This window comes from Hypanus sabinus, chromosome 2 (assembly GCF_030144855.1).
Source record: "Hypanus sabinus isolate sHypSab1 chromosome 2, sHypSab1.hap1, whole genome shotgun sequence".
Lineage (NCBI taxonomy): Eukaryota > Metazoa > Chordata > Chondrichthyes > Myliobatiformes > Dasyatidae > Hypanus > Hypanus sabinus.
The window spans coordinates 20,861,716-20,887,798 of NC_082707.1; the positions used below are offsets into that span (position 1 = coordinate 20,861,716).

At 43.3% G+C, this 26,083-nt stretch overlaps 1 protein-coding gene across 1 annotated transcript in view; it reads right to left on the reverse strand.

The window, feature by feature from the left end:
- Window positions 1–25,866, reverse strand: part of LOC132406765 (mediator of RNA polymerase II transcription subunit 12-like protein) — a 689,991-nt gene extending 664,125 nt beyond the window's left edge. Inside the window, exons 1-2 of the mRNA XM_059992729.1 lie at window positions 25,765–25,866; window positions 21,652–21,817 (exon numbers count right to left, since the gene is read on the reverse strand). Coding sequence (XP_059848712.1) covers window positions 21,652–21,817; window positions 25,765–25,796 — 198 coding nt within the window. The 5' untranslated portion in view covers window positions 25,797–25,866. The remainder of the gene's footprint in view (window positions 1–21,651; window positions 21,818–25,764) is intronic.
- Window positions 25,867–26,083: the final 217 nt, after the last annotated feature.

Consider the following 26,083-nt stretch of genomic DNA (forward strand, 5'->3'; position numbering starts at 1 on the left):
ACTCCACTTCAGTTGCCCCATCACTAAAATGTTCCTACAATCTACGGGCTTACTTTCAAGGACTCTTCATCTCATCTCATCTTCATCTTCATCTTCATCTCATTTCACGGAGTCCGTGGAAGCAGAGTCCTGGGCTTTGGCTAAGTGGGCTTCGGCGTAAGGGGACTTCAGTAAGGCTGTGTGATTGCTCGCTGAGGGGAAGAAGGTAAGGTCGCTAGGTGCTTTTTAGACATTCTATTAATTCAGTTCAGGTATGGGGGAGACAGTCAGAGCAGTGGTGTGCTCCGTATGCAGTATGTGGGAAGTCAGGGTCAACACAGTTGTCCCTGATGACCACACCTGTAAGAGGTGCGTCCAGCTGCAGCTCCTATCAGCCCGAGTTAGGGAGTTGGAGCTGGAGCTGGATGAACTACGGATCATTCGGGAGGCAGAGGCAGAGATAGATAGGAGTTATCAGGAGGTAGTCACACCAAAGAACCAAGATTTAGGCAGATGGGTGACGGTCCAGAGAGGCAGGGGGAGCAGGCAGAGAGAGCAGAGCACCCCTGCGGCCATTCCCATTAACAATAAGTATACCGTACTGGATACTGTTGATGGGGATGACCTGCCAGGAATGAGTTGCAGTGGTCCTGCCTCTGGCACAGAGGTTGAACCCTCAACTAGAAAGGGGAGGAGGGAAGAGAAGAGAGCAATAGTTTTAGGGGATTCTATAGTTAGGGGGGCAGATAGGAGATTTTGTGGGGCAGATCAGGAGTCTCGGATGGTATGTTGCCTCCCTGGTGCCAGGGTCCGGGACATCTCAGATCGGGTGCAGGCTATTCTTGAGAACGAGGGCATGAACCCAGATGTAGTGGTCCATGTAGGGACCAACGATGTAGGTAAGGTGAGTGAGGGGGTCCTGCTTAGAGAGTTCAGGGAGTTAGGAGTGAAGCTGAAAGGCAGGACCTCCAGGGTGACAATCTCGGGATTGCTACCTGTGCCACGTGCGAGTGAGGCGAAGAATAGAATGATTATGCACATTAATACGAGGCTGAGAGCATGGTGCAGGAAGGAAGGGTTCAGGTTTTTGGATAATTGGTCTTTGTTCCAGGGACATTGGGATCTGTTTCGAAGGGACGGTCTACATCTGAACCGGAGGGGTACTAGCATTCTTGCAGGAGTGTTTGCCAGTGCTGCTCGGGGGGGGTTTAAACTAGATGTGCAGGGGGCAGGGGGCAGGGATCCAGATCCAGAGGGTTGGTCAGAAGGTGCATGGGGTTAAATGTGTAGAAGGTTTGGGTAATCTTGAGAAGGTCATCAAAATTCAGGGTGCAGTTTGCCCGATGGAAGTTCAAGGAGCTGGGTTAGGTACAGTAGACAGTCTTTTAAGCAAAGAGAGGAGGAATGGGCTAAGAATTCTATACTTGAATGCACATAGTGTCAGAAATAAGGCAGATGAGCTTGAAGCTCAGATGAAAATGGGGAACTACGATATTGTTGGGATAACGGAGACATGGCTGCAAGGGGATCAGGCCTGGGAATTGAGTGTACCAGGGTATACGTGCTATTGTAGAGACAGAAATATGGGAAGAGGGGGTGGGGTGGCCCTGTTGGTAAGGAATGAGATTCAGTCCTTAGCAAGAGGTGACTTGGGAACAGGGGAAGTAGAGTCTGTGTGGATTGAGCTGAGGAACAGCAAGGGTAAAAAGACCCTAATGGGTGTTGTGTACAGGCCCTCAAACAGTAGCGTGGATATTGGGTACAAGTTGATTAGGGAGTTAACATTGGCATGTGCTAAAGGTAATGTAGTCGTTATGGGAGATTTCAACATGCAGGTGAACTGGGAGAATCAGGTAGGTGCTGGACCCCAGGATAGGGAGTTTGTGGAGTGTCTAAGGGATGTATTTTTGGAACAGCTTGTGCTTGAGCCAACCAGGAACGAGGCTATTTTGGACTTGTGTAATGAACAGGAATTGATAAGTGATATTGAAATAAAGGAGCCATTAGGAAGTAGTGATCATAACATGATAAGTTTTTATCTACAATTTGAGAGGGATAAGGGCAGATCAGAGGTGTCAGTGTTGCAATTAAATAAAGGAGACTACGGAGCCATGAGGGAAGAGCTGGCCAAAGTTAAATGGGCGGATGCCCTGGCAGGAAAGACAGTGGATCAGCAGTGGCAGATATTCTTGGGCATAATACAAAAGATGCAAAAGCAGTTCATTCCAATGAGAAGGAAGGATTCAAAGAGGGGGAAGGGGCCACAGTGGTTGACAAAGGAAGTCAGAGATTGTATAGCATTAAAGAAAAAGAAGTATGACAGGGCTAAGATGAGTGGGAATACAGATGATTGGGAAAGTTTTAAGGAGCAGCAGATCTTAACTAAAAAAGCAATACGGAGAGAAAAAATCAGGTATGAGCTCAGTCTAGCCAGGAATATAAAAGGGGATAGCAAAAACTTTTTTAGCTATGTGAAGAGAAAGAAGATAGTTAAGAACAATGTTGGCCCCTTGAAGAATGAATTGGGAGAAATTGTTATGGGAAACAGGGAAATGGCAACAGAATTTAATGCGTACTTTAGATCTGTCTTCACCAGGGAGGACACAAGCAATCTCCCAGATGTATGGATGGGCCAGGGTCATAAGATATCAGAGGAATTGAGACAGATTGACATTAGGAAAGAAACTGTGATGAGTAGACTGGTAGGACTGAAGGCTAATAAATCCCCGGGTCCAGATGGTCTGCATCCGAGGGTTCTAAAAGAGGTGGCTCAGGAAATTGCGGATGCATTGGTAATCATTTTCCAATGTTCCTTAGATTCAGGATCAGTTCCTGAAGATTGGAGAGTGGCTAATGTTGTCCCACTTTTCAAGAAGGGAGGGAAGGAGAAAACGGAGAACTATCGCCCTGTTAGCCTAACGTCAGTCGTGGGGAAGATGCTTGAGTCCATTATTAAGGACGAAATAGTGGCACATCTAGATGGCAGAAATAGGATTAGGCCGAGCCAGCATGGATTTACCAAGCTTGACTAATCATGCTTGACTAATCTGTTGGAGTTTTTTGAGGGTGTAACAAGGATGTTAGACGAGGGTAAGCCAGTGGATGTTGTATACCTAGATTTTCAGAAGGCATTCGATAAGGTGCCACATAGGAGATTGGTGAGTAAAATCAGAGCTCATGGCATTGGGGGCAGGATTTCAACAAGGATAGAAAACTGGTTGGCAGATAGAAAGCAAAGGGTAGCAGTGAATGGGTGTTTCTCAGACTGGCTGGAGGTGACTAGTGGGGTACCACAGGGCTCTGTATTGGGACCACAGCTCTTTATGATTTATGTCAATGATTTAGATGAGGGCTTTGAAAACTATATCAGCAAGTTTGCTGACGATACTAAACTGGGTGGCAGTGTGACATGCGAAGAGAACGTTAGGAGAATACAGGGAGACTTGGATAGGCTGGGTGAGTGGGCAGATACTTGGCAGATGTCATTCAATGTGAATAAATGTGAAGTTATCCACTTTGGAAGCAGGAACAAGAGGGCAGAGTATTGTCTGAACGGAGTAGAGTTAGGTAAGGGAGAAATGCAAAGAGACCTAAGAGTCCTAGTTCACCGGTCAATGAAGGTGAATGAGCAAGTGCAACAGGCAGTGAAGAGGGCAAATGGAATGTTGGCCTTTGTTACAAGGGGAATTGAATACAAGAGCAAGGATGTCCTTTTGCATTTGTACAGGGCCCTGGTGAGACCACACCTGGAATATTGTGTACAGTTTTGGTCTCCAGGTTTAAGGAAGGACATTCTGGCAGTTGAGGAAGTGCAGCGTAGATTCACTAGGTTGATTCCTGGGATGGCAGGGCTGTCTAACACAGAGAGATTGGAGAGATTGGGCTTGTACACGCTGGAATTGAGGAGATTGAGAGGGGATCTGATTGAAACGTTTAAGATAATTAAAGGATTTGATAGGATTGAGGCAGGAAATATGTTCCAGATGTTGGGAGAGTCCAGTACCAGAGGGCATGGATTGAGAATAAGAGGTCAGTTATTTAAAACAGAGTTGAGGAAGAGCTTCTTCTCCCAGAGAGTTGTGCAGGTGTGGAATGCACTACCTCGGAAGACGGTGGAGGCCAATTCTCTGGATGCTTTCAAGAAGGAGCTAGATAGATATCTGATGGATAGGGGAATCAAGGGATATGGGGACAAGGCAGGGACTGGGTATTGATAGTGAATGATCAGCCATGATCTCAGAATGGCGGTGCAGACTCGAGGGGCCGAATGGTCTACTTCTGCACCTATTGTCTATCTCATGTTCTCAATATTTATTGTTTACTTATTTATTATTAATATTATTTCTTTCTTTTTGTATTTGCACAGATTGTTGTTTTTTTGCACACTGGTTGAACACCCGAGTTGGTACGGTCTTTCATTGATTCTGCTGTGGTCATTATTCTATTATGGATTTATTGAGTATGCCCACAAGAAAATGAAACTCAGGGTTGCATATGGTGACATATTGGTACTTTGATAATAAACTTCCTTTGAACTCAAGACCCAGGAACATACTTGTAATTTTCTTCCTGTACTTTTCCAAACTTATCGATTCCCCTTTTGATCTTATTAATATTTTTCTAGGAGATGCTCATTGATATTTTTCCTGTAGGTAGGTGACCTGAACTGCACACAAAACTCTAAATTAAGCCTCACCAACATATACAACTTTACATAACACCCCAACTGCTGTGCTCTGTATTTTGATTTATGAAGGCCAAGTTCTCTTTATGACCTTATCTACCTGAGACACCACTTCCAAGGAATTATGGATCTGTATTCCCAGATCCCTCTGTTCTACGGCACTGCTCAACACCCCACCTTTCACTGTGCAGGTCCGACCCTGTAAAGTTACTTAAGCAGTCTGTCTGAACCAACTATTCTGTATTCCAGGAGCTAGAGGTGAAAAATAGCAGATGACTGCTCAAAATCAGGATGATTCAGTGTGTGTCATAAAAAAGCTGACCTACTTTCCCTTCATTTAGCACAAGTACAAATGAAGTGCTTTAATCGGTGTTTTACTGGCATTATTACGGCTGAGGAACATCGGTTTGGGGATCAGAACCAGATTTAATATCACTGGCATACTGTGTGTCATGAAATTTGAGAAGGCACGCCCTGGGTGATGGGGTCCTTTTTGAGGCATTGTTTTGTTGTTTCTACTGCCCCTTTGCAAAACATTTGGTGAATAATTTTAATGGCTCACATCAAGGGTGGGGGGGGGGTAGAAAAAATGATTTTATATTTACAAGGATGTTGCTAGATCAGGAGGACCAGAGTTAGAATCAGAATCGGGTTTATTATCACCGGCATGTGACGTGAGATTGGTTAACTTAGCAGCAGCAGTTCAATGCAATACACAATATAGAAGAATATATGGAAAGATTAAAAAGGTTAGGACTTTATTCCTTGGAGCATAGAAGAATAAGATAAGAGTTCACAGAGGTATATAAAATGTTGAAGGGTACAGAATGGGTAAATGCAAGCAGGCTTTTTCCTCCGAGATTTGGTGGGACTACAACTAGGGGTCATGGGTTAAGGGTGAAAGGTGAAAGTTTAAAGGGAACAAGAGGGAGAACTTTTTCCACTCAGAGGGCGATGACAGTGTGGAATGAACTGCAGCACAAGTGGTGCATGTGAGCTCAATTTCAACATTTAAGGAAGTTTGGATAGGTACCCGGATAGTAGGGATATGGAAGGTTATGGTCACAGTGCAGATGAATGGAAGTAGACAGTTTAAATCAAGTCAAGTTTATACACTATATATTTTTATATATATATATAAATAATACAACATTTCTCCAAACCAGGGTATAAAGCACATTGGTACACTTAACACAGAAAAACTTATGAAGGCAAGGATAAGATCTACAGATGAATTGCACATAAATAACAAAGTAAAGTGCATTGATACTAAATATTGTAAGGTATGGAACAGATTAACCGGTAACACTTTGAATAAAATGTGGCAGGGAGTTCAGAAGCCTTGTGGCCTGGGGAAGAAACAAAAAACGTTCTCATCCTGACCGTTCTATACTCTCCTGCCTGACAGTAGAAAGCCAAACAGGATGCTAAGTGGATCGGTGGGATCCTTAATAATATTAAGCGCCCTGTGTACGCAGTGCTCTTGATAAGTGACCCCAATGGATGGTAGAGAGACCCCTATGATCCTGTTAAATGTTCTCTTAGTCCTTTGTGGGAACTTCTGGTCTGATGTTTGACTGCTCCCATACCAGATGGAGATGCAACTTATCAGGATGGTCTGAATGGTGCTGCTGTAAAACACAGGAGCACTATTGTTCAGAATGGACTAGATGGGCCAAAGGACCTGTTTCTGTGCTGTACTTTGACTATTTCCAACAAGTGAGAAGAGAGCTGGATGAGAATTCGATGAAAGAAATAAAACAACCTACTGTCTTCCAACTTTAAACTAATTACCAGCTCAACTCCATTCCTTTTATTGCTCTGCAAAAGGCTATTAAAATCAATGAGGGCAGAGGACAAAAGGATTGCAAGGTCCTGAAGGCAGTTATTAAGAATGGAATCTTTGACCAATAAAAAGCTACACATTTACTGAGTGTAGCACCTTTCAAACCATTGGATCTCTGTAAAAATCACTGAAGTGACTTGCTCATTGGGAGACCACAATCAGTTCAAATGCGTAATATCAATCAACATCGGCGCACCGCAAGGATGTGATCTTAGCACACTTCTCTGCTCCCACTGCAGTCATGACCACATGGCTGGGCACAATTCAGACACCAAGGACCCTGGCAAGTTTCTAAGACTGCGCAGTGGAGAGCTTTCTGGCGAGTTGCATCACGGCCCGGTACAAAGGCTACCATGACCAGGATCACAAGGGGCTGCAGAGTCCATCATGGTCACAACCCTCCCCACCACAGACATCTTCAAAATGTGTCACTTCAAAAAGGTGGCATCCATCATTAAGGACCCTTGCCATCCACAACATGCCCTCTTCACATTATTACCACTGGGAAAGGTATAGCAGCCTGAACACCCAATATGTCAATAGCAGCTTCTTCCCCTCAGCCTTCAGATTTCTGAGTGAACACTCCTTTGTTATTCATCTGTTGCACTACTTTACAACTGGTTGTAATGTTTACATCTTGCAGGGTACTGCTGTCTCAAAACAAAGTTCACATTACGCACACGATTCTGATTGTGTGCAACGTTGAAGATGAGGCAGGCAATTTGCGTAAGAGTAAGCACCCACAAATAGCATCCTTCACGTATTAGGTGCGATTGCTTCGGGGCCAAACATCAATCAAGATATCAAAATATGCCTGGGATCTTTAATATCATCTACTCTTGATATAAATGCCTCATCAGTGCTCCCTCAGAACCCACAGTGTATTCAGTAGCACACAGTGATGGGAGCAGTTTCCACTATCACAGATTTACACAGAACCGTTTATGCTCGTCCTATGCAATTCAAACAAGAGATCAGCCCACAAGCTCATTAGGCTCCACTGGTGCATTTGGGACTTCTCAAACCATATCCCTAACAGTCGTCCGAAAAGTTTGTGACAGAAAATGGTTCTCTCTCACTCAAGCTGGAAAAAGTATTATTGGCCAACACTATTTAAAAGCACCTACAATTGGTCCATCATGAACAGACATTGATAGCAATCACAGCAAATAGCACAGTCAGATGATCATGAACAAACCAATAGAGAAACTTGGCCAGCAGAGCAGCACGTTACTCATTATTCAAGTGAATATCTTTAAGGTACTGTGAAGTTCAGCCACTTAAGCACAAGACCATAAGACATAGGAGCTGAATTAGGCCATTCAACACATCATTTTTTAATCCCTCTCCACCCCTTTCTCCTGCCTTCTCCCCATAACCTTTGACGCCCTTGCTAATCAAGAATCTATCAATCTCTGCTTTAAACATATGACTTGGCCTCCACAGCCACCTGTGGCAATGAATTCAACAGATTTACCACCCTCTAGCTAAGTAAATTCCTCATCATCTCTGTTCTAAAGGGAAACCCCTCTATTCTGAGGCTCTGCTCTCTGGTCCTAGACTTCCCCACTATATGAAACATCCATTCTGTCTAGGTCTTTCAATATTTGATAGTTTTCAATAATACCTCCCCTCGTTGTTCGAAACCCAGCATGAACATGCCTCAGAGCCATCAAACGCTCCTCATATATTAATTCTTTCATGCAGAGTCATTCTAGTGACCCTCTGCTGGACCATCTTCAATGCCAGCACATCTTTTCTTAGATAATGGGCCCAAAACAACTCATAGTATTCCACGTGCAGTCTGACCAATGCCTTCTTTTATATTCTAGTCCTCTCAAAAATGAAAGCCAACATTGTATTTGCCTCCCTACCACAGACTTAACCTGCTTCAGGAGCAACTTCCACCCTCATAGTACATTACATACCATTTAGAATTTACTGGTGCTCAGCTGGTAACCTCATGCACCCACTCATTCCACCAATAATCATCAAAGCCACGAAGTTCAGAATTCACCCAACCTCCCCCTTCCCATTTCTCCTCATTAAGGCCCTTCAGAGTTTCTAGTCAGCCCCAGTAGGACTTATCATTACCTGCCACCTTGTTTCCTCCTGGAAACATCTTAGAACAGTTCTTTGTCAAAATTACCAGACAAACTCACACAATACTGATTACTTGGCCAATTATTGTGACGTCTTACTTTAAGTCCCATTCGTTCTCCTGCATGAACATCAAGCAAGAGTTGAAGTTATTTATATTTTCATAGCAGCCAAGGACAGCTTTTACAGCCCACCCCCAACTGCCCTAGTAGTGAACTCCCTTTAGTCACCATAGTGCTTCTGCAGAGCTGTTTGGTAGGGGTGTGCCAGGATTTGGATCCAGCAGCAATGAAAGACCGGTGAAGTACAGTAATATCATGTGTTCCAGTACCCTGATATCTTTGTCCGTGGTGGTCCAAGCCACTAGTGAGAGATGTGCTGCAGTATGGGAGCATAGCGGCTAGCACAATACTTTACAACACTAGCAATCAGGGTTCAAATCCTGCCGCTGTTTGTAATGAGTTAGTACGTTCTCCCCACAACTGTGTGGATTTCCTCTGGCTGCTCCGTTTACTTTCCCATATTCCCGAGGCGTACGGATTAGTAAGTTTTGGATACGCTATGTTGCGGCGGAAGCCTGGCAATGCTTGCGGGCTGCCCCCAGCACACCTTCAGATAGTGCTGCTCCTTGGCGCAAATAATACATTTCACTTTATCTCAGCAATGTTTCAGCATACGTGAGACAAACACAGCTAATCTTTACCTCTGCATGCTATCGGTGTAACCACCGTACTTGGTGCAGATGGTGCACACTGATGCCACAGTGTGCTGGCGGTGGAGAAGCTGAATGGTTACGTTTGCAACTTCATTATGGTATGCATTTCTCCGAGGATCGTCACCTGGTCGTGGTGGAGAGGCTCGAGACTTCCCGCGAACCTGTGAATAATGCCGTCTGGAGTTTAGCTCTTGGTGGGGACACCCATTGGTAAGGTCAGGGGGGAGGTTCCAGACAAAGAGCGATCCAACCAAGACCTCAACGGAGGAGCTGGTGAAAGACGTTGACACACCACAGCGGCAGTGTCATCTTGCATTCCGTGCCACTGGACCCTGACCCTGATCTATCAAGGACTGAGTGGTCGCTGCCTGTGATCAAACCTCCCCACATTAAACCAAGTCATGCACAAGCATTTCCATTAAGGGAATGAGCCCTTGATGGAAAGAACATAATGCTCAACTCGAGAGATCACACTACTACTCTTATCATGCAAATCAGTACCAAATGTCCATTTGGCACCTCAAAACAAATCTGCCGCTAATTGCTAAGATCAATTTGAATCCAATTAACCCGAACTCTACACTTCCATTTACCCACACCAACATTTCAAACCTTCATCGAAAGCACATCTCCCCTAGCTAAAAAAGATCAAAGATTCTTTTTCCATTATTCCTGGAGGAATAAAGTTTCTCCTTGCAAGAAAGATTCATCTCATTTATGTCCTAAATGGAGAATCACTTATGTTTTTAACGTTGAATCCTAGTTCTAGATTCTCACACGTCTACTCCATCAATAACTCTCAGGCCATGGTTCATTTCAGTCAAGACATAGTTTATTCTTCCAAAATAGCAATCTAGCCTTTCCAAGCTTTGCTTATTGGAAACCTACCTATTCCAGTTAATAGTCTAATAAATATCTTCCGAATTGCTTCGGTGACACATACTCAGCAGGTACAGCAGCATCTGCAGAAATGAACAAACTGTTGACAGGTCAGCCCAAGGCCCTGCGTCAGGACTGGAAACGAAAGAGGAAGAAGCCAGAATAAGGTGGGGGGGGGGGGGGGAGTACAAGCCAGAGGTGATAACTGAAGCTAAGTAGCTGGGAGATTGCGGAGGTAGTAAGACATTGGGAGTCATAGGCGGAAAAGGTGAAGGGCTGAAAGGAGGAATCTGATAGGAGAGGACAGTGGATTATGGGAGAAAGAGAAGGAGGAAAGTCACCAGAGGCAGGTAAGGAGGAGAGCCAGAATGAAAAATATAAGAACAGGGAAGGGGGAGGGAGAAAAATTACCAGAAGTTAGAGAATGCTGCCTGGCCTGCTGAACTCCTCCAGTATTTTGCGTGTGCTACTCTGGATTTCCAGCATCTGCAGAATCTTGTGTTTCTGAATTGCTTGAAATACTTTTACATCCTTCCATGGACAAGGAAACCGATACTGTACACAACACTTTAGATCCCAACAACACTTACATAGCCAAAGCAAAACTTCCCTACTATGTATTTAACTCCTCAGTCATGGACGACAATATCCTGTCAGCTTTCCAAATCACTGAATGGACCTGCATACTAACATTCTGCATTTGAAGCACTTCGGTTATTGAGCTCTGAATGCCGTTATTTTTTTAAAAAGACATTTTGCTGACAAAATGAAAAACCATCTTTTTCCCCCCCGCAGTGCATTCCATTTGTCCTCTTTCCAATTTATGTTCCCATCCATCTTTAGCAAACATACTGTGTGCAAACACTTTAGTAATCATACACTAAATATGAAGCAAACTGTGAGACTTCATCCAAGACATTTATATAAGCATTAAAAGTTGATTCTCAAGCACCAAGTCCTGGAAAGGAGATGATGGGAGGGGGGGGGAAGCCGGAATAAGAGGCAGATGGAGGAGGGGAAGTAGTACAAGCTGGAAGATGATTGGTGAAGCCATGCAAGGGGGAAGGTGGCTTGGTAGTGGAGAGGGGGTGAAGTGAGAAGTTGGGAGGTGATTGGTGGAAAAGGCAAAGGGCTAAAGAAAGGGGGCCATTGAAAAAAAAGGAGGAGCACCAGAGGGAGGCGATAGGCAAGTAAGCACAGGTGTGAGTGGAGCTGGAACAGGGAATGGAAGAGAAAAGGTGCAGCGGAACTACCAAAAGTTAGAGAAGTCAATGTTCATGCCATCAGGTTGGAGGCTACCCAAACAGAGTATGAGGTGTTGCTCCTCCAACCCAAGAGTGGTCTCATCTGTGGTATACAACCCTTTATATCACAACAAGAAAAAGAATTTATGCCTACTCTGTTCCCTGTTAGCCAGCCAATCTTCTACCCACGACAATATGTTACCTCCTGCACCGCAATACTTTATTTTTTTGCAATCATCTTTGGTGCCTCACCTTATGAAAGACCTTCTGAAAATCTTAGCACAACCACCTGTTCCCTTTGGAAAAGCATGCACAACTTCTCCAAAAATTCCAATAAATCGACCAATGATTTCCTTTCCCATAAACCAGGATAATTCTATTTTCATTTTTCTTTCCATACCTTTTAAAATATTTCCAACATTTTCCTGTGACTGACATCAAGCCACTACAATTAGTTTCTTCCCTTCTGTTTCCCTTTTTATAATAAGTGCTTTAATAAAGAATTTTGAACTACCTTTCCCTGCCATTTTCATTAAAGACACTATAAGGAGATGACCAAAACGGAACGCAATATTCCAAGTGTTGTCTAACCAGAGTTTTACAGAGATACATTTCCCCAAGGCTCTTAAACTCAGTCCTGGCCAATATTCCACATCACTTAACAAATGCCCATTTTGGAATTGAACTAGACTAGCTTGGTTAGTATTGAAGCATGGATCAAAGTCAAAGTGTATGTCATCATACACTATCTTGAGATTCATTTTCTGACAGGTGTTTATAGGAAAATAAAGAAATACAATAAAACAACCAATGAGCAGAAGAAAAATCATACACAGAAATAAATAATAATGAGAACATGAGTTGCAGAGTCCTTGAAAATGAGCCTGCAGGTTTTGAAATCAGTTTAGACCTGAAGTGAATGAAATTATCAACACTGATTCAGGAGCTTGATGGACGAGGGTAATAACTGTTCCTGGACATGGTGGTGTGGAACCCAAGGTTCCTTCACCTTCAAGGATGTAATGTTGAGACTTCATAAAGCACTGGTGAGGCCTCACTTGGAATATTGTCAGCAGCTTTGGGTGCCTTACCTTAGAAAGGATATATTGACATTGCAGAGGGTTCAAAGGAGGTTCACAAAAACGACTCCAGGATTGAATGGATTGTCATATGAAGAGCGTTTGATGGCTCTGGGCCCGTGTTCACTGGAGTTCAGAAGAATGAGGGGTGACCTCATTGAAACGTATCCATTAGTGAAAGGGCTTGATCGAGTGGAAGCAGAGAGGTTGTTTACTATGGTGAAAGTTTCTAAGCCCAGAGGACACAGCCTCAGAATAGAGGGGCGTCCTTTTACAACGGAGATGAGGAGTAACTTCTTTAGCCAGAGAATGGTGAATCTGTGGAGTCTGTTGCTACAGGGAGCTGTAGAGGCCAAGTCTTTATGTATACTTAAGGCAGAGGTAATTGATTCTTGATTGGTCAGGGCATGAAGGGATACGGCAGAAGACTGGGGCTGAGAGGAAAATTGGATAAACCATGATAAAATGAAAAACCAGACAAGATGGGCCAAATGGACCAACTCTGCTCCTTTTTTTATGGTCTCCTTCTCGATGATGGTAGTGAGAAGACAGCATGGCCTGGATGGTGGGTTCCTTGATGAGGAGTCTTCAATACTACAGCCTGGATACAGAGTTTGAACAGGAAAGGCTAAGATGCAGGTAAAGTGTTTTACTCAGATCGTAGTGCAGTGAAAGTGTCTATGCAAGTGCTTCATTGGTTGGTGTTGAGATAAGAGTAAGGATATATATTAAATAGTTAAATTAAATAAGTAGGCAAAGACAGAAATAAAAAAGTAGTGAGGTAGTGTTCATGGGTTCAATATCCATTCAAAATCAGATAGCAGAGGAGAAGAAGCTGTTCCTGAATCACTGACTGTGTGCCTTAAGGCTTCTGCACCTCCTACCTGATGGTAACAATGAGAAGAGGGCAGGTCCTGGGTGGAAGGGGTCTTTAATGTTGGACACCACCTTTTTGAGGCACAACTCCTTGAAGATATTTTGGATACTACAGAGGCTAGTGCCATGATTTAGCTGACTAATTTTACAACACCCTGCAGCTTACTTCGATCCTGTGCAGTAGCCCCCTTTCCCAAACCAGACGGTGATGCAGCCAGTCAGAATGCTCTCCACAGTACACCTGTAGAAATTTGTGGGTGTTTTAGGTAACATACTAAATCTCCTCAAACTCCTAATGGAATAGAACCACACTCTTGGCTTCCTTATAGCTGCATTGATATGTTAGGACCAGGTTAGGTCCTCAGAAATATTAAATATCAGGAACTTGAAATCACTCACCTTTTCCACTTCTATGTTGGAAAACCCTCTATTTTCCACAATCCTCTATGAGGATTGGTGTGTGTTCCCTCGTCTTGCCCTTTCTGAAGCCCACAATCAGCTTTTTGGTCTTACTGATGTTGACAGCATGAATGTTGCTGCGACACCGCTCAACTAACCGGTATATCTCACTCCTGCACACCCTCGTCTCCTTCTGAGATTCTGCCAACAATGGTTGTATCATCAACAAACTTATAGATGGCTGTAGAGAGATGGCTGTAGATCCACAACCATGGATGTAGAGAGAATGGAGCAGTGGGCTAAACGCACCACCATCCCGGAGGTGTGGCAGTGCTGAGTGTCAGCAAGCTGGAGATGTTATTTCCAATCTGCACAGATTGTGGTCTTCCAGTTAGGAAGATGAGGATCCATTTACAGAGGCCCAGGTTCTGTAGCTTTCTGATCAGTACTGTAGGAATGATGGTGTTAAATGCTGAGCTGTAGGCAATAAGCAGCATCCTGACATAGACCTTTAAGGTTAGAAGGGGATATTGAAAAGTGATGTGGGGAGCAAGAACTTTTTAAATATGCAGAGTGATGCATGTCTGGAGGGGGTTACCAGGGGAAAGCAGTAGAAGCAGGCAGCTTGGTGTGCAAGTAGCAAATATGAAGAGAATGGGGTAGGGGAAAAAGTATGGATGATATATTTAGTATAAATAAGCATCAAGATTGGCACAACCACATGGGTCAAAAGACCTGTCCAACACTGTACTGTTCTCTGTTCTGTGACCACAGACGACATAATGCAAGTTTTCAGGACTAGTGTAGATTTGGTAGGAGGGTGACCTCAAGTAATTCTGAGCTGCTGAAACTCTCCAACACCAATAATGTCCACAAAGATTCTAAGTTTAAAGTATGCATGCAGCTTGCAACTCCAAAATTTGTATTCCCCACAGAGAGCCACAAGACAAAGAACAACAGAACCAAACCATTCAAAGAAAAACATCACACCAGATTGTGTTAATTTCATCTTCACTGCTCAGGTAGTAACAAACAGAACATTTATCCTCTTAAAACACTGCCACCAACCAACTCCAAACTACCACTGCCAGCTCCAATTCCAAAAAGTATATCAATTGAATACTTTTCTCTTGGCGGCAAAGATGAAATTCTAACCCAAGGAATAGCAGACATTCAAATTTACTTGACCGATACAAAATACATAACACCTTCTGGCATTACTGCCATGTAGTTACAACCAAACATCTGTTATTGTCTGTATCACAATAACTTCAGAGCAGCGAATCATATTATCAAGAGCACCATTATAATGAAGGAAGAATGCCGCCCATTGTATGTCTGCTTGGAATAGATTTCAGTGGCTTTGCCACAAGATTGTCAGGCACTTTGAATGTATATCAGCATTGGTTTATTAGTTGTTCATAGTCCAAGTGATTAGTTAAGGTACAAAGCATACACTGTGCAGAAGCATACTCACTTCATAGGAGATGGACACTAGTCCAGATCATGCAACCAAAAGGTGGGACTGTCCCACCCTAAACAGAGATATTTCACAATCAGTGCAGAAATAATCTTCCACTAAACCAGAAGCTGCAAATCCAATTCAGATTCAGAAGTTGTCTGCACTACATCCGAATTTCTTCTTTCTTACAATGGCCAAGGGTTACGGTGACGGAGAAAGCCAAAAGAATGAAGAGACCTTTGGTACTGTTCTGTTAAGGTTATGTATTTTTATTAATGGCTCATTGGCTTAACATTTAGCAGCCCCCTGTTTTCGGTGCATTTGCTTGTTAATGCAAATATCTAATCAGCCAATCATGTGGTAGCAACTTAATGCATAAAAACAAGAGTCTATTGTTCAGACCAAACATCAGAATGGGGGGGAAGTGGGGGGTAATTGGGGGGGTTGAAAATGACCTTAGCCATGGAATAATTGTTAGTGCCAGACAGGGTGGTTTCAGTGTCTCAGAAACTGATCTCCTGAGATTTTCACACAAAACAATTCAGTGATTCGATCTCTAAATCATTTAGTGAGTAGCAATTTGGTGGGTGAAAATGCCTTGTTATTGAGATCAGAGGAGAACGGCCGGACTGGTTCGAGATGGCAGGAAGGTGACGCAACTCAAATCTCCGAATATTACAACAGCAGTGTGCAGAAGATGATTTCTCTGAAGATTGAACCTCGGTGTGGATGGGTTACAGCAGCAGAAGGCCATGGATATACACACAGCGGTCACTGCATTAGGTACAGAGGGTACCTAGTAAAGTGGCTACTCAGTGTATGTTTGGTGTGGAAACAAATTAGAAAGAAAGCAAATGACTTTATGCTGTCAAAGCTGGAAAGATTGACACAATGAAGTCTTGATACAATGACATTGAGGCAAAAAAGATAATTACTTCACTGGAACACATCAAAAAGGAACTGCATTTCCCAACAAGCCAAAATAGGACTAGCATGCTGAAGAATAATTTGGTATTGATGTGTTATCACATTCCAAAATCTGTCTTGAAGCCAATAATCAACTAGTATCTGAAATTTATCTTCATCAGAAATTCCCACTAAATTTTTCAAATATAAAAACTTTTGCACCACCCTTTAATAGATACTGTACAGAAAAATTTATTTCCAAAGCTGCAGCTCGAAGAAAATAAGAAAGGAATTTGGGCCACCTGCAAATAAAAGGGAAGTTCACTGTAGATTTCCTATTTCTCCTCCAAATCACCTGTAAGTGCTTCTTTTTCCCCCTCCTAATCTATTTTGCTGAGAGCCCCCTCCAAATTTCTCATTAGCCTTCAGGTGAAAAAGCAAAGACAATCTTGAACGATTTGACCTACATTCCCCTATGGCTCATGATATTAGAATTTCACAATGTATCTCAGTTAAAATTAACCCACCAAGTTGATGTAGACATATATATGACAGACAGACATCTACATCCATCTGTCTTGTTCAGCAGACAGATGCAGACACCATGCTATCCAACTAACCTAGTCACATCCCATAACATGCAAAGCCGAGATCACTGTCTCCGCTAAAATTAAAGCAAATTTTAATCTGAGCCTACAAAATTACAATTATCATTCTAAATAAAGTCACAGGAAGGTGTTTTAATGAACTGCTAGGTATAATAAGAACATTCAAACAAGCTGTTTGAATTTAGGACAAAGGCATCTGTCATCCATTTCACAAAATATAATTTCAAGGCCATTTAATGAGCTAAGCCTTGAATGCATGTTCTGATAGGCGCCACATGTAAATTGTCGTAATTATGATTAAAGTACAACTGTAACTTTTGTAGATCATTCGCTATATATAAAGTAATCAGGCGACTGATCTGTAATCCACATTGAATGAACAGCAGGAAGAACTGAATCGCATAACGGTAACAAGAAAGTGTGCGTTAAAAAAAAAATCAGTCAGGAGGACAAATCAATCAATGATACTTCCAGAATCATGTGTTCGTGTAGGGGGTGTAGAGGGCAGTGAGGAAGGCTATCAAGGCTTGCAGTGGGATCTGGACCAGCTGGAAAAATGGGCTGAAAAATGGCAGATGGAATTTAATGCAGACAAGTGCAGGGTGTTACACTTCAGTAGGACCAACCAGGCTAGGTCTTACACAGGGAATGACAGGGCACTGAGGAGTGCAGTAGAACAAGGGCCGTGAATACAGGTCCATAACTCATAGTAAGTGCCATCATCAGTAGAAAGGGTGGTAAAGAAAGCTTTTGGCACATGGGCCTTCATAAATCAATGTATTGAGCACGGGAGATGGGATGTTACGTTGAAGTTGTATAAGGCATTGGTGAGGCCTAATTTGGAGTATTGTGTGCAACTTTGGTCACCTACCCACAGGAAAGATGTAAACATAGTTGAAAGAGTGCAGAGAAAATTTACAAGGATGTTGCTGGGTCTGGAGGACCTGCGTTATAAGGAAAGATTGAATAGGTTGGGACTTTATTCCTTGGAATGTAGAAAATTGAGAGGATATTTGATAGAGGTATACAAAGTTATGAGGAGTACAGATAGGGTAAATGTAAGTAGGCTTTTTCCCCACTGAGGTTGGTCAGGACTACATGGGTTAAGGGTGAAAGGAGAAAAGTTTTAGGGGAAGGTAAGGGGAAACTTCTTCACTCAGAGGTTTGTGAGAGTGTGGAATGTGCTGCCAGGACAAGCAGTGCATGCAAGCTTGATTTCAACGTTCAAGAGAAGATTGGATAGGTAGATGGATGGTGAAGGTGTGGTTGATGGGAGTAGCAGTTGAAATGGTTCACCATGGACTAGATGGGCCAAATAGCCTGTTTCTGCGCTATACCCTTCTATGACTCTGACTCTGTAACACCACCCTTTTCCATCCCTACCACCCTCTTACCCTACAACCATAAGACTCCTGAATCAGTGTGGATAACTTCACTCACCTCAACACTGAACTGATTCCACAACCTACAGACTCATTATCAAAGACTCTACAATTCGTATACTTAGTATTTATTTATACAATTGTTCTTCTTTTCCACATTGTTTGCCAGTCTTTGTATAATTTTTCATAAATTCTATTGTATTTCTTTATTTTGCTGGAAATACCCGAATGAAAATGAACCTCAAGGTAGTACATGGTGACATGCTTCAATTATAAATCTACTTTAAATCTATCTCACCAATCTAACCCCTCAATGAAATAGAGTGGATTCTGGTTAATTAAGCTATCAGTCAATCAGGGCAGTCACTTATTAGGGACAACTCTTAAAGAACAAAAACTAATCATAAAAATAGCCATGATTCCTTTATTTTATATGGGACAACATGCCATTTAATTGGGGCAGGAGACTTTTGCCAGTTTCTAACTGGCTTTGCACACATACCCTTGTGTGGCCATTATACACTATACCGTGCTTAGTTTTTATTTAACAGTTTTTAAAATAGCGGTTGTGTGTGTTTGTGTTCAAAAAAAGCAGTAGATTTTTGTCACCAATAGTTGGCAAGAAATAAGCAGTAAGACAATTCAGAGCTGTTTTGCTCACTCCAGGCTTGGAGATGCCAGAAACAGCCAAGAGTGAAAATGAAACGATTTCACTACTTCAACAAGTTAGGAACTAGGGTCCGACGATCTTGAATGTGACAATGAAAATTAAAATTTGGAGAATGCAATCATCAAAAGCATTTTATGAAGGCAGCATATTATCTGCTCTGATTTTGTTTATCAAAAGAAGGCAGCACACACTGGTAAATATTAGGAACTAATAAATGGATTTATAGGACTGTTAGTACTGTTCCAATTTGTTCTGTGTTTCATTTAAATGCATAATTTGTTACACAGTTAAACTGTAGTTTGTGTTTTTTTTTAATATATTTTAACTATTTCCATGAAACTTTGGCTAACTTGGGCAGCTGCTTAATTGGGCCAATATATGTACTGGTCCCAATGTGTCCCAATTAGCCAGGATCCACTGCACATTCCTCCTGCCTCCACCAGCTAAATGGGGCACTGCTGGATATCAGTACACACAAATATCAGATGGGCAGAAGAAAAGGCAACTATTCCAGCTCGTCACAGCAACACTACAGTTGCCAACCACCTGTTTAGGTTGCAATTCAGTCACTGTTTGAATATTCAAGTTAAGCCAACATTTACACTGTTCGAACCAACAAAATTCAGCATTTAATACCAAATATGTAGCAAAGTTCTACATCATTATGCACAAAACTTATTTTTCAATGGACAGAAATTATTTCACGAGGCAGATATTCAATTTAAAATGTTTATTTCCCTAACTTTAATTTTTAAAAAAAAAATCATCTTGCACTTTGCATCCCCATCAAACTAATAGTTATTTGGAATATAAAGTCAGTGCCTATGATGTCCTCTGTTAGTCGGGGCTGACCATGGATGTTGCACCCTAGTTGTCTACATGATACACAGGGCAGTACAATATGGAGAGCAAGCTGTTACCCATGCAACGGGCTTGCCCTCTCCATGCTCCTGATGAATCCAAAGGAACAGCAGAGATTGATAGAGTTTGGCACCAGTGGAATGACAGAAGTTGCCAGGCAGTGTTGAAGTCAATATAGGCCAGCCTCAGGACTCCAGCTCTGAATTTTTCAGTCAGGGTTTGTTCCTGAATCCTTTGCCATGAGTTGGTATAGCCATAAGGATCAGAGATTTTCTTCTCAGAGACGAGTTGTCCAACTGGGTTATCAAAATAACAGTGGGCTTTGAGAGGCAGTAAAGTGCACTTTGATAGTTTAGGACTGGGGTTCCCAAACTCCTTTTATGCCATTGACCCTATCGTTAACTGAGGGGCCCGTGGGCACCAGGTTGACAACCCCTGGCTTAAGGAGAGTTGCAAATGCATCAAAATAAAATGTGTAATCATGGCATTTTTCATACAGTATGTGCATCGGTACAGTGAATAAATTCTTGTACCTACACTGCTTCCTTCACATCACTACAAGCACCCCGTGGCCAGTTAAGTATTTCTGAAGTGTGAGATGGGAAATCCAGCAGCCAATCTATGCACAGCAAACTCCCACACACACAATTCAGTACCAGCTGCATAAAGTGTTTTTGTCATTGAGTCACAGAACTATACAGCACGGACAGAGGCCATTCAGCCTATCCAGACCATGCCAACCACTCGGCTCATATCCCTAGGAGCCTCAACACTCCATGTACCCGTACAAGGGCTTTCATGTTGTATGAGGGTTAAGTTTTGGCCAGAACACTTTCCTATTATTCCTCAGAATGGTACCAAGGGGATCTATCATAACCTGGGACAGTAGAACACAGGAACAGAGCCTCCAGCTCATGATGTCTGCACTGAACTTGATGCCAAATATAACTAGATCTCTTCAGCCTGTACATGGTTCAATGCCTTCCACGCCCTGAATATTGCTGTATTCATCTAACTGCCTCTTGAACACCACAATGATATTTGCTCCCACCATTACTCCTGGCAGTCCATTCAGAGCTCCTACCAGTCTGTGTTAAAAAAAATTGCACCACACATCTCCTTTAAATGTTCCCCCTCTCAACCTAGAAACTCTGAGAAAAGGGTTCTATTTTATATATTCCCCTCCCAACTTTTTATAAACTTCCTTTCCAGTTCTGATGAAGTGTCTCAGCCCAAGTCATTGGCTCTTTATTCCCCCCCCCCAAAAGATGCTGCCTGACCTGCTGAGTTCCTCCAGCACTGTGTGTGTGTGTGTGTGTGTGTGTGTGTGTGTGTGTGTGTGTGTGTTGCTCAATACTTCCAGCATCAGCAGAATCCCCTGTATTATACTTCATCCTTGTCCTCAGACACTGCAGAGAAAACTAGCCAAATCTGTCCAACCTCTCCTTTTTGCTCACAGCCTCCTGTCCAGACTGCATCCTGGTAGCCCTCTCCAAAGCCTCCACATCCTGTACCAGGGCAAGAGGAATCTGACATCCTTCTGACACAGGAGGTGAGGAGAGGTTCCGAGTCTGATGGAGGACATCCCCTCAGACCAGCAGCAGTCCAGATGCCAAGTTCCCAGAGCCGGCCAACCCAGGCAACCCTGAAAGGCTCCGGTGAAAGAGATGGGGGGGTGGGTGGGCTACAAGGTAACGCGTCTTGCACCACTCCTTCACCTTAGGTACCATCAAGTGAGGATACCGTCGGAAACTCTGCAGTAGTACTGAATAGCAGATGCTATTGCAGGGGTTCATCTTAGGAAGTTACTGCGCTGAAATATGATTGCCCTGAAACGTCAGGGGGCAGTTCGCCGGTAGTTAAGGGAGGGGGAGGTGGGATGGGGGGGGGGTGGTGGAAGAGACAGACAGGGGGGTCCCGGGCTTCTCCTTCAGCCGTGAGCAGGCAGTTAACGCCCTTACCTCTTTCTGCTTGGGGTCCTGCGGGTAGACATCGGGAGGTCCGAGCCTGGGCCGTTTGAGCGGTCTCTGCTCGTAGCTCAGAAAGCCGAAAGCCGCCATCCTACATCCCAGCAACAGAAACAGAGTTTGGAGAAGCGCTTCCCACAATCCTCCGGCCCGCTCCCAGCTCATTAAAGAAAGAAAGGGACACATTTTAAACAAAAATAGACTATAATAACGGGAAACTCAAATGCCGACTGCATTGCACCAAAAGGGAGATTACGGTGCAAAAATTAAAACGGGGGGAAAAAAAGCTCCCACAGAGTTACTTGTATAGAAAGGCACTCAATACCGACGTCGCTGAAAAAATGCACATCTAACAACATAGTCATGCAAATATTAATATATTCTATGATACCGCTTCACGGATATATAGATTATGTATTGCAAATGTCTAATACTGTCTTTATGGCATAGATGTGAAGAATGTATATTATATATCAGCGATAATTGTCTATTATGTAGATATATCGGAGATATAAAATTGTCCATTACATAGTTACTTAATAAGGAATCTATTTAAATTAAATATATACTCCTATGGGGATAATTTTCATACTCATTTCCAATATTCTGACAGTCTTTCCGTACATTATATAGGAATCTCTCTACAGATGTACTGGCAACAGTTTATACAGTGACTGCTTTTTGGGGAGAAAAGATGAGCGTCCGGGAAAATTTGCCGTGTTACGTTATAGACATTTTAATCTATTCGCCACTGTGATCGGCACCTCTTAAAAAAAGGTGGCTATTGATAACTATTGTTATCAATTATACATTTTTTGTCTCTCGCTGTCTATTAATTATTTAATATCCTCAATCTGTCAGCCAATGGAGAAAAATTAAGAGAATATTAGAAAACTATGCGTGGCAGGACTGACAGAGGAATAACCGTACTTCTGGCAAACATTCATTTTTTTTGCCAAATGATTTTGGCTTTTTTTTAAACTGTCAGATTCCACATTAGTGTCGGAAAATGAAACGAGTTGAGAGATTTTTTTTTGTGTTCTTGCTTTCATGTTCAGTTTGCACCCTAAAACAGCGAAATAAATAGAGCAGAGCCGCCGATGCCCGCGCAGGTTGTTCAGTACCGTTCTTACCTTTGTAGAGGGTTATTCTGCGCGCAGGAAACTAGTCAATGATGCATTGATAATCATGATCCACCGCGGTGACAGAACCATCACATGCAAGCCCCACTGTCCTCGTAATTAATGGGATAATTTGTCTCCCCTTTGTACAAAATCGCTTCGCGTTTGCCCTTTTCCCTCAGCGCAGGTCTACCCTCTGTACTGACCCAGCCCCGACACCGGTACAAAACAGCTCACTCGGCAAGCCCCCATTTAAAGGGAAAGAGATGAAAACACATTAGGTCGGCCGAAAAATATTTCGCGAAGCTTGTGGCTGTGAAATAAAAGGGGCTGGTTAAGGGAGCGTCTCCAAACAAAAAAATTCTGACGCTTCCTTCATATCTCTACGCAGATATGTCGATATGTGTACCACATAACTCTGACAGGCGCTGCCCCTCGTCTCTCAGATCGTGGCCTTGATGGAACCAAGTCACACTCCAAGGAATAGAAAACAAACTGCTGGAGGAACTAGAGACGGCGGGTGCTGGAATCTGGAGCCGGGGCAATCTGCTGGAGAACTGAAAGGGTCGGCCTTCATCTGTGGAAGGGAAATAATCTGCCCACCTTTCGGGTCGAAAGTCTTCATGTGGACTTGTGGAGAAAATATACATATAATCCAGTGAGTGAGAGAGAGAGAGAGAGAATCAAATCTTGTGATTTATAGTTTTGTAGTATTTTATTAGTTTTTACATGGTACTGCTGCCACAAAAAAAACAAATTTCACCACATATGTGATACTAAACCTCATTCTGTTTCTGAAACTCTGATGATTTTTAATGCTTGAGGAACGCCACGGGTCAGGCAGCATTTGTGGAGGCAAAGGGTGGGTGGGTTGACTTTATGTTTAGAATGAGCCCGTCAGACCCTTCATGCCACTCCAACCAGCAATCAGCCAGTTTAATCCTAGCCTAATCATGGGACAATTACAATGACCAATTAAGCTACCAACTGGAGCACCCGGAGGAAACCCACACAGTCACGGGAAGAACGTACAAATTCCCTACAGGCAGCGGTTACAGATCAAGACACTGCATCAGATGCTGACCGACCAGCTGAGCTCCTCTAGCATTTTGCTCATTGCTCTAGATTGTAGCCTCTTGTCTCCGTACTCCAAAGACTTGACCACACAATGTAAAGCTGACATGGAGGGCCACCATGTGTAGGTGCTGCCTTTTGGGTCAATTTGTTGCAAAAATATAAGAAAAATCACATGTGGGTGATTACTTTTGAAAAAAAGAGTTATTTGATGTGATGAAATGATGATCTTTGCAGCAGCATCTCAACTATAACGCTGTTTGTGCTAGCTATGCCTGTGCACATTGGCATTCAGGTAGGTATTTCCTGAAACAAAATCCAAATTACTTAGTTGCCTGTAAAGGTGCTGAGAGATACTTTGAAGGAGGTACAAAAGAAGTGTTACGGACGCAAGATATTCTGCAGGTGCTGGAAACATTGACTGTTTACCCCCTTGCAAAGGTGCTGCCTGACTTGCTGAGATTTTTTCCCCACTATTTTATGTGTATGGCTAAAGAAGTGTTTGTGTGTGAATATGAAATAAAGCTTCCTTTGCCCACAGTGTATAAAGGAAATGAAAACCAATGCAGGGACCTCCCCTCAGACTAATAACCGGCACCCTAAGTACACTCAGTTGGTAAGTCACATCACTTGATTGCCTGATACTAAACTCCAGGGTCACAGAGTTAGTCCTTTTTGCCTGTCTCCCTGAAGGTCCGTCTCTCCCGAAACCTTTCCTATCTGCATACCTATCCAATTGTCTTTTAGGTGTTGTTATTAAACTTGCCTCAATTAGTTCCTTTGGCAGCTCATTCTATACAGTATGTCCACCACTCTCTGTGTGAGGAGTTGCCCCTCGGTTCTCTTTTAAGTCTTTCCCCTTTCATCCTAAGTCTAAGCCGTCTGGTGTAAGGGTTCCCAACATTTATTATGCCATGGAGCGTTACCATTAACCAAAGGGCCCATGGAGCCTTACCATTAACCAAGGGGCCATGGAGCCTTACCATTAACCAAAGGGCCCATGGAGCCTTACCATTAACCAAGGGGCCATGGAGCCTTACATTAACCAAGGGGCCATGGAGCCTTACCATTAACCAAAGGGCCCATGGAGCCTTACCATTAACCAAAGGGCCCATGGAGCCTTACCATTAACCAAGGGGCCATGGAGCCTTACCATTAACCAAAGGGCCATGGAGCCTTACCATTAACCAAAGGGCCCATGGAGCCTTACCATTAACCAAGGGGCCCATGGAGCCTTACCATTAACCAAGGGGCCATGGAGCCTTACCATTAACCAAAGGGCCCATGGAGCCTTACCATTAACCAAGGGGCCATGGAGCCTTACATTAACCAAGGGGCCATGGAGCCTTACCATTAACCAAAGGGCCCATGGAGCCTTACCATTAACCAAAGGGCCCATGGAGCCTTACCATTAACCAAGGGGCCATGGAGCCTTACCATTAACCAAAGGGCCCATGGAGCCTTACCATTAACCAAGGGGCCATGGAGCCTTACCATTAACCAAGGGGCCCATGGATCCCAGGTTGGGAACTCCTGCTGTAGTGTTCGGCCTGGGAAAAGACTGAGTACATTCATCCCATCTCTACCCCTCATAATGTTATACACATCTTTAATGTCACCAGTCAGTCTCCTACATACCAAGTGATAAAGTCCGAGACTGTTCAACCCCTCCCTATAATTCAGTCTCTCAAGTCCCAGCAATGTTCTGAGATTGATACTCAACTCTGAGCTCTGTCCAAGGCAGTCCAGAGGAAAAGACCGAAGGATGTACTCAAAGTCTCCCTGAAGCATTGCAGAGTGCCACTGACCCTTGAGAAACTCTGGCTGTTCAAAGTGGAGAGGCAATGTTTGGAAGGATATTGAGAATGCTGTCGTCCGTGCATTTTGGAGAAGCAGTGGAGAAGTGCAGTACCTCACAAACTTGCACCACCTCGGAAGCTTCATTTCCACTTGTGGAGGAGACAGTGGCTCCAACAGAACCCTCAACAGCCTCAGAGCCCATAAAGCAAGTGGAAGCAAGTCATCCTGAAACCTCAAAGGACTTCCTAAGGAGAAATAGAAGATATAGCAAATTAAAAATAAATATACTGATGAAAAAAATCACTTGCTGCAGGATGTAGAGCCAACACATCACTCCAAGCACATCAGAAGAACCAGCCTCCCCTCCGTGGACCCTGCCTACTCTTCTCGCTGCCTCAGTAAAGCAGCCAGCATAAACAAATACCCTACCT